The sequence below is a fragment of the Setaria italica genome, chromosome V, assembly GCF_000263155.2.
Source record: "Setaria italica strain Yugu1 chromosome V, Setaria_italica_v2.0, whole genome shotgun sequence".
Taxonomy (NCBI): Eukaryota; Viridiplantae; Streptophyta; class Magnoliopsida; order Poales; family Poaceae; genus Setaria; species Setaria italica.
This window is the reverse complement of record NC_028454.1, coordinates 39069274-39078425: the sequence shown is the minus strand read 5'-3', so window position 1 is coordinate 39078425 and position 9152 is coordinate 39069274. Positions and strand designations below refer to the sequence as shown.

The 9152-nt window shown below is 46.7% G+C and overlaps 1 protein-coding gene across 1 annotated transcript; it reads right to left on the bottom strand.

Annotated features, from left to right (window-relative positions):
- Positions 1 to 5476: 5476 nt before the first annotated feature.
- On the bottom strand, positions 5477 to 8978 carry LOC101780964 (subtilisin-like protease SBT3.5). The gene is made up of 9 exons (XM_004970182.3): positions 8820 to 8978; positions 8619 to 8710; positions 8338 to 8435; positions 7437 to 8209; positions 7281 to 7351; positions 6931 to 7185; positions 6709 to 6826; positions 6452 to 6623; positions 5477 to 6235 (listed from the first exon to the last, which is right to left on the bottom strand). Exons 1-9 carry the CDS (start codon positions 8913 to 8915, stop codon positions 5691 to 5693), a joined length of 2220 nt encoding a protein of 739 aa, XP_004970239.1. The 5' UTR covers positions 8916 to 8978; the 3' UTR covers positions 5477 to 5690.
- Positions 8979 to 9152: the final 174 nt, after the last annotated feature.

Below are 9152 nucleotides of genomic sequence, written 5' to 3'. Positions count from 1 at the left end.
ACGATTCTGCGAATCACGCCTTCACGTTTTTAACCTCGGACCCGAAGCCATTTTAACCTCGAGCTTTGAGACCGTTCCAACTTCGCACCGGAGAGACGCCAACCGTGCGCCCTGATCCTTGTTTCAACAACCCTGCACGAGACAGCAGACAACTCGACGCCTCAGGGTTAGCTTCGAGCGTTCGAGGGCAAGCTTAGTTATTGTCTGGTGATCGGTGATTGTCTCTTGGCTTCGAGGCAGAGCTCTTAGCAGCGCGGCGAGGCTAGAACTACTCTTTCATGCCAGATTTGTCCCCCGAGGTTAGGGACCCTCGCCCGAAGCTACTTATTTTGTGGGGCTACGTGAAATATGCTAAACATAATGACCTTGAGGGTGACTATCTTTTTGGGGATCCCTAACACGGTGACCTCTCCCGGTCCCTCGCCACCAACCGCCGCCGACCCACCGGATCCCATTCCCTTCTTTGCCACCAACCTCCCACCTCCGCGCTTCATTCCGACGACCTTCTGGACTCCCGCGGTCTCGTCGTCCATCGCAGCCGAACCACCAGAGCGCATCGCCTTCTCCCTCACTGCTACTCTTGACCCCATCCTCGAGCGAGCCACCTCCTGCCCGTGCGTGAGTGATCTCCCGCATCCGCCACTGGATCCCGTCTCTGCCGTGGCCATGCGCGGTCTGCCACCGGATCCCATCCCTCCTCAAGTTCTGCCCCTGTCCGTCCATCCCTGCCTTGGCCGCCCACCTGTTCCTCTGCCCCGGCCGCCCGTCTGTCGATTCAGTCCCTGCCGTGGCCGTCCGCTCAAAGTTGTACTAGATAACAAAGATGAGCTCCTCCTGTGATGGTTAATGAACAAATGTATCTCCTATTGCTCTTGTACCCTCCAGCTTCCTATTGCTCCGTTGTTTGCTCAGTGCTCACGCCTCATAGTATTTGATGGCTTGCTGCTCTGTTGTCTGCTACTTTGCTCTTAGTTCCATAGACCCTGAAGCATGCATAGTTGGGTTACTTTGCATCTGTTACTTTGAACATCATATGTGTACTATTTCTCTCAATACTCATACTCAAAACTCATAGCCCCAAGTGAGAAGTGACCAACTAGGCAATTATACAGTATATATATATCCTTTGTGTATTGTCATCTTGATGTACCAATTTATACCAAAATAAGCTACCTTTAAGAGGTACTCAGGATAGTTTCTTACTATCACTGAGGATGTATTCTTCTCAATTTTAGGGCATTGATAATATGTATTATGAGACTGAAAATAGAAGGGAGTGGTGTACAAGAAATGGAAAACCGGCACCTTACTTTATGAGCTCACATGTCCACGCTGGCAGCGCCACGTAGGCAAAAATTGCATTCGTGGACACGCATGGACCTCCGTGATCACACTTTATTAGATCGCAGACCTAGTTGATCACTTTAATAATTCATGGACTCAGATGAGATCTCCATTTAAACTAGGATGACGTTTCCGTTCAAGGCTTAGTTTGAAGAGTCAGTTTTTGCTGGAACAGCAATAGCTTTGGGCCTCCATTACGCGAAGAAACTCACGGAATATCAGCCCATAATATTGGTGGGCATAAACTCAGGAAAGCTTAATTCACCTCAGGCCCACGAGTGCCCTCCTCCTAGGCAAAACCTCCTCCTTCCTCCTGTAGCTCTCACCCAAGCATGCGCCTCCGCCATCGTCTTGGGTGTAAAGGTGGAGTGGAGCTGAAACGGTACGACCGCCTGTGTTTCTCATTGTCCTTCGCTTGCCTCGCCTAGTCACCTTATTCGCTCTCCATTCACCATCCGCGCCACCAAGCAAGGTGACCTCCTCACTCTCCCTTCTTCCCCCTGTATTAAAGGCTATGTTTCCATCCTTAGACTTGTGATGAAGCCTCGATCTGGTGATGATGGAGAAACCCCGTGAGATGGTTGACCCTATGTTCGCTAGGCACCCCTAGGCCCACCGGAAGATTTGTCCCACTCAAGGGAACGTACCCGAAACCTATTCGGCATGAAGACTACTCTGCAGAGCGCGTAGGCTTCATGGACTCCCCAAGACTAGTCGGGTCAAAAGGAAACTACTCTACCGAATTAGAGTAGGACTCTGTAAACATACTCAACTAGGACTCGTACACAATCCGCCCTGTAACCCTGCTCCCCTGACTATATAAGGGCGGGCAGGGACCCCCTCCAAACAACAAACAACAGAAAACAAGATCAATACAATCTACACACAGGACGTAGGGTATTATGCGATCTAGCAGCCTCAACCTATCTAAATCGTGTTCCTTTCGTCAACATCGACTCCTTGAGTCTCGACGATACCCACCGCACAAAAGACCACCTTGGGTACTCCCTAGGCAGGTTGCCGGTCTAAAATACCGACAGTTGGCGCGCCAGGTAGGGGCAGTCGCCGAGTTTCTCCACGCAAGATTGCTAGCACCAGACATCATCAAGCCTGCGTTCGCTCGAGAATCATCACCTTTAATCAGGGAGCCGGATAAAGACCGCGGAGCTCATCATCCTTCACCCGCAAGTTCCAGCACGGACTCAGCTGGATCACGAGCTGCAAGATGAGGCACGCGACAAACGCTCCTACGATGATTCTTCTAGCATCACGGCTATCCCTACGAGCGTAAGAATCTATGGAGGGAAGGTGGCTCTAATCCACGAGGAATCTTCTAGCACTGGGACGCTCATTGGAAGCTCTCTACTATCAAACAACAGCAACATGAAGCAAGCCATCGCTATACTGAAGGGCATGATCCTGATCGAGTACCCAAGGGCTCATTTATAGCCGAAGGGCTACAACTGCCAACTACTTGCAGTTACTGCTCGCTCATGATGAGCAGCCTGAAATACTGACAAGGGCCAGATAGACGCCTTAACCCCACGCATGTGACCACACTGAGCACACGGATAAAAGTAAACAGTGTACCCATGCACCCTCTCAAGTACAAGGCAATAATAGCTACAGTACTCCCAACAGCAACTCCAATAATTGAAGACCATACCGGATACTACGACTACTCGGTTACTTGAATTTGTTTTCCCGACTACGAGGTCAACCAACAAAGATCATCGATCATATTAGAATTTCTCAGGGCAAGATTTACATGACTAAGTTTGAGTACAAGTGTTTGGCAAAAAATACAACGAGTTCAAATGACTAGGGTTCTTCCAAAGATATGAACTCGGTCATCCTTGTCGCAATGGGCTTAGCCTCCTCAAGGTACTGCGCATAGGCATCCTCTGTGCAGTTCTGGGCAATTCCATCTCCAGCCGCCGACAAGTTTGCCCTCGGGTAATACGACTTGACCACTGCAAGGACTTGCTTGCAGATAGTCTTACACAGTCCAGCAACTCTACCCGGGGCAGCTCTTAGTCTCTTGATTAGCGAGTGAGGCTCCGCATCATCTTCAGGTGGAGCAATAGCGTTGACTATGTCCTGAGCAGCACTAGTCAACTCTTGGAGATCACTTTCCAGCCTCCCCACAGTTCTAGCATGGCCTCTACAGGACACCATAGCCAACGCCAGCATCACTCCCATCCAATCCTTTCTATCCCTCTCACACTCATAGGCCGCCTGAGTTTCAGCCAGTGATGCCCTAAGGCGGGTAGCCTCATCGGCTACCCGGTCGTGAGCATTTCTCCAGTCAAGTAGCTGGCTACTCGCAGCGGCCTCCTTGCTTTTGAACTCTGTGTCAAACAACATGCAGATCAGAATCTACGACTATGAGTAAAACTTACTCAACAACCACGAGTACTCACCCTGATATCTTTGCTTCAAAGATCTATAGCGATTCTCCAGTCGCTCCTAAAGAACTTCATGGTCGCTCCTCTCATTTGCAAAAGATTTAGCGGCCTCCTCATGAACTCTCAAGGAATCCGTAAGGCGGCGACACTCTTGCTCCAGCTGCGTCAAACGAGTGGACGTGGAATAACCCCTGTTTAGGTTCCAGTATTATCCATGGATGGAGCTAGAGGATGTCGTCCAAAGATGGACGCTGGTGGGTATGGCTCTTGTAGGGTAGTACCGTCAAAGGCCTTGGTATGATCTACCCGATCATATGGTAAAGTGTACAAGCTCTGCAAAGTTAATTAATCTATTCAAGTAGCTGCGGTTCTCAGTCATGAACTCACATGGTTAAAGCTCTCTTTGATTAGTTACACCCTTTTAAAAATAGAGTATAAGGAGCGGATGACCGTACCTCTAAAATAAGCATGATCCCGACGATCGCTGCCTTTAAAATATGGGAACTGGCAGGGGAGGCTTTGTTTTTCCCTCCAGGGTCAAAACAACATCATTATTATTATTATTATTATTATTATTATTATTATTATAAAAACTTTCCCTTTAAAAGCCCAAACGGTGTTACACTTTGCATATAGATAACGTTCTACATATAACCCTAGCCTTTCCTTGATTCACCCTACATATCATTAACTTTTCAACGGTAAGATACTTGCTGAGTATTTCTGGCAAAAGTACTCAATCTTACTTATTTTGCCAAGTATTCTAGAGAGCCAGCTTTCGTCATTCCGCCGTGTCTTGATTATTGCTTGCTATTCCCTAAAGGTGAAGATGACACAGTCGTAACTCTTTCTATTTTCTCTACTTCTTACTTGGATAATCATTCCGACTATTGCTGGTGCCAGATACTGATCTAGGGAATGGCACTGAATTGCATAAATGTGGATGCTCAAGGGGTGGTCCCCACAACCGTCGTGGAGGAGGATTTGCCCCTCATGAGAGGAGGGATGGAGCAACTGCCAAGATCCACGTCTCCTATGCGAAGGAGACAAATTTAGGTGAACTTCCATCTACAACACTGAGCAACTCAGAAGAAAGAGGCGTCGGTGATCTTGTCGTGCCTCTGCACCCATCCATGCAGCTTTTAAAAGCAAAATTTGACCTTTCCCCTCTCGACTTGTACCTAGTTTGTTCATTTCCGCCGTCTCAATTTGGGCCCACTCATGAACCGAGGTACCTCAACAATTTAAACATTAGAGAAATAGGGAAGGTGGACTCTTAGAAATTCTCTTTCATCAAAATTTGAGAGAAAAGTGAAAGATATACACATTAATTATACTGTCTTCAATCAAAATACTTGATGCTTTGATCAAAATTTGCTTAAACTTTTAAAAACTTTGATTGTCAATAGTTTTTAAGTTTTAGTTTGGGAACACGAAAATCACATGTGTAGATATGTATTAAAAGTACCTTCATAATATCATACATTCATACTTATTTATAAAAAAATATCGGTCAAAGGTAGCTCGAAGACAATAGAAAGTCAACAAGTGTCAAGTTTTTAGAAAGTCAACAAGTGTCAAGTTTTTATGACTGGAGAGAGTATTTATATAGGGCTGATTCCATACAAAAGTTGAAAGCTATTACAACAAATATAAGTATAGTTTCAATGAAAAGTCCTTGTACAGGAGCAACTCCATTTTGACATAGTTATTAGGATTGCATAGCACAAACAACTTCATTAAAATTTAACCTGCTGCAACAATGGCAGCTGTTTATATGATTCCGATAAGAAAAAGGATTACACAAGTAAGGCCATAATGGATCTGGGCACTTCTTAATTATTTATGTTTTCTATACAATGCTCAAAAGTTAAAACACTATGATAGTCTTTCAAAAAGTACAAGAACAATATGATGTCATCTCATGTTTCGCCCTAGTTATGCAACATCTGCGAAGAAATCATGAATTGTGATCCGGGCTGCTACTGGAATTCGCACTGTTTTTTTACCATTGTACCAAGTAATGCTTCCAAATGTGTAATCCCCTTGTAACCTCCACATAGGTGATATTTTGACCTGAAATGTATGAATTTTGTTTGCAGCATTGAATACAAGAACAGACGGCTCAACTTCGATCTTGACTCCAGCTGGGCTTTCAATTGCAGCATGGTATACTGCATCAACCTCGCCTACATTTGTGACCGTTCTCGATACGCTAATTGGATACCTCAGGTATGGAACCGAGATGGATGGCAGGTTCAAGAGATACCCTGGTATTGATGTTTTATTGCAGCTTGCGGAAGTCTTCGTGGCGGTGCAACCAAAGAAATAGTTGTAAACATTCGGATCGATGTCATAAATCAGGCCAGGATCAGCTGCTCTGTTAGGGTTGATGTGTCCACCTCCATAGTCGAATGGGTCAGCAATCTTTCGAGGCAACCCTTCCGCCAGTATCGGCATGTCGTGTTCATCAGTTACAGATGCTTCACCGTGCAAAAATAAACAGAGGTAAGACGCATGTAATAGTGCCTAGTAAATTAGCCATAACTTTATTAGAAGTTATCTCCTAAAACTGAAGCTGTTAAAAATACAATAGTTCCAATGAAGCGTACAAAATTCCTGTCTAGCTAATATGAAAAGGCAATGCACCTGGCGAATTGCCCTAAAAACTCTTCAAAAGCTGTGGTTGGTCTAATTACCTGTGGTGACTATGGCCGATTTCAGTGCAGCAGGAGACCAATTTGGATGCAGGGATTTTAGCAGTGCGATGATGCCAGTTACATGAGGGGTAGCCATTGATGTCCCTGACTTAATTGCGTAGGAATTCCCCTGTGCTGCTAAGATGTTGGCTCCAGGTGCAGCTATGTCAGGCTGTTGAGAAAGCAAGAGCCAAGTGAGATGGCAGATCATAGCTTATTAGTACGCAGTGTCTAGCGTTACATTGAACTCTTGATACCTTAATGATATCAGCATAGTCGGGTGATGGACCTCTAGAGGAGAATGCTGCCACTTTTGGTGCTAGGATCTCTTTACCTGTAATGCTTCGGGCCGGTTCAATCCTTGCGATTGGAGAGCTGCTTAGAACAACCAGAAATTTATCTGAGAAGCCATTACAGAGCATGATCAAGAGCTTCTAATGAGCAGTGTAGGCCTGATCAGGATTCTGGAAGCGATATACCTGGTGGTGTTGATGTATTCTTTGATCTTTTTACCATAGTCAATGTCCACAATAACGCACGTAATGCCTTCACATGCTGTGAGACCATCGGTGGTATACTGAACGAAGATAAGACCGGAGCCCCCTCCATTCCGGACGTTTCGCAACGCTTGTGGGAATACCAAAAGCGGGCCATCTCCCATTGGTGAATTTGGTGATGCACAAAGCACAGTTTTCCCTTTCAAATCTTTACCATTTAGATCATCCGCCGTGCACCTGACCGCACAAGGAAAAAAAGTTTAATTTCTGGCCAGATTCTGAATTTATGGCGCATTTGCAGAAAACCAATTAAATTTAATGGTTTTACATACAGGCCTCCGTTTTCAAGACTTCTGAAAATGCTCCTGGATGAGTTCTTCCCTTGGTAGTAGAGCGATTGTCCCTGCAAAACGAGTAGAATTTGCTCAAGGCAAGAAACCATATGGCAGGCTTGTGACTCTTCAGAGCTTGTTGTCTGTATCCCGTACCACAATCTTTTGCTTGTTTCCCAGGGTGATCACCGTCGGAAACGACCGATCCATTTTGCTCGCCGCGACGGTGATGACCCAGGGAGACGTGTTCTCAACAGTCTGCGGACTAGGCCCGTCGTTCCCGGCCGCGTAGACGACAGTGATCCCCTTCTGAACCGCGTGGAGGGCTCCGAACGAATTGTCGCTGAAACCACCAACTGACAGTGATAGAACGTCCACTCCGTCGTGTATCGCATCGTCGATGGCCGCGAGCAGGGCGGCGTCGTTTCCTCCGGCGTCTCTCCCCCATAAGATTTTATAGACGGCAATGCGAGCGTGGGGCGCGCCGCCTCGTGCAACACCCGCGGCGAGGCCATGGAAGCTGGCCCCCTCCACGACCGAGCCTGCTGCAGTGGAGGCCACGTGCGTGCCGTGGCCGTCCAGGTCCCTGGCTGAGAGGTAGTCAACCTTGAGTTCTTCCTCGGGCACTCCGGCGCTGTAGAACCGTGCGCCGATGATCTTACGACTGCAGTTGTTGCTGTCCCAGGCCTGTCCGACTTGGCACACGCCTTTCCACCGTAACGGCACGGGCCCGTACCCTTCGTCGCTGAAGCTTCTGGACTCGGGCCAGATGCCTGTATCAATAACTCCGATGATTACGTCCTCTCCATATCTGCCTTTATTGAGCAGGTCATTGGGCATTTGGTAGCTCATGTCGAGGAAGTCCCAGCTTCGAGTGGTTGTTGCCCTGCACCTTCTGCTGGGTTTGACGCTGATGACTTCCGGAAACTCTGCAGAGAACAAAGGCACAAAGGCGTCACAGATTTTGCATTGATAGCTGTGGAACAAATCGACGAGAGAACTGAGGAGCATGAGACATGCTCCTCGTTGTTTGAGCAGGAAGGTTGAGAGGCCTGACCTGCAAGCTGCTTAGCTTGGTCTTCGGTAAGCATGGCTGCGAACCCTGAGAAGCCATGCTTGTAGTTGTGAATCATGGAATCCAAAGAATCTTCCATGCTGAAAGTTTAGGAATTTACACGCGAAAACACAATTAATCTCTTGATGGCTGACATTGCTACTGATCTTCGAGGAATGGTACGGCGATGAACCATGATCAGTTTGCACATCATTCTTCTCAAAGGAATTCTTGAAAGTAATCAGTAAGTAACAAGCACGGCCCAACTGAAAGACGATACGTACCTCCCAAGAACATTGCTGAGTATATCATGGTGCGAAGCGATGACATCATCTGGGTGTCCGTGTTTCACATCTCCTAGGTATACGACATAAAGCTGCAGACGCAGCAGAATGGGATTCAAATTACAGAAACATGCACGGTCTCTAAGCTAATGCATACCTCCTCTACTTAGTGATGAAAGAAGTGTTAACAGCCATGCTTACCCTGCGGGATCCTCCATGTACTCCAAGAAACAGAATGCAGAAGCAAAGCATTAGTGTCGAGGCCAGAAGGGCACGTGATGAAGAATAGAGTCCCATGTTTTCTACGATGTTGTGTGTTGTTCATTGGTGCCATTAGGGCAAGTATTTATAGGCATCTATGAAAGCTGTATTCTCCTTGTCAACATAGAAAGAGTCAGAGAATTCTAACACTTTGTACTCTGGTGTTACGCCCTTTATTCCTTTATACACTTTCTTACAACAAATACATATTGATTTATGGGATTGACACGTTAACCCCGTGACTTATTTACATCCTTGACAAGTGATACACCA

Excerpts from the sequence above, each read along its gene's own strand:
- LOC101780964 (XM_004970182.3), bottom strand. The coding sequence starts at position 8,915 with ATGGGACTCTATTCTTCATCACGTGCCCTTCTGGCCTCGACACTAATG. Across the intron at positions 8,436-8,618 it reads CTCAGCAATGTTCTTGGGAG|CATGGAAGATTCTTTGGATT; the intron begins GTACGTATCGTC and ends CTAAACTTTCAG. Across the intron at positions 6,236-6,451 it reads ATCGGCCATAGTCACCACAG|CATCTGTAACTGATGAACAC; the intron begins GTAATTAGACCA and ends TGCACGGTGAAG.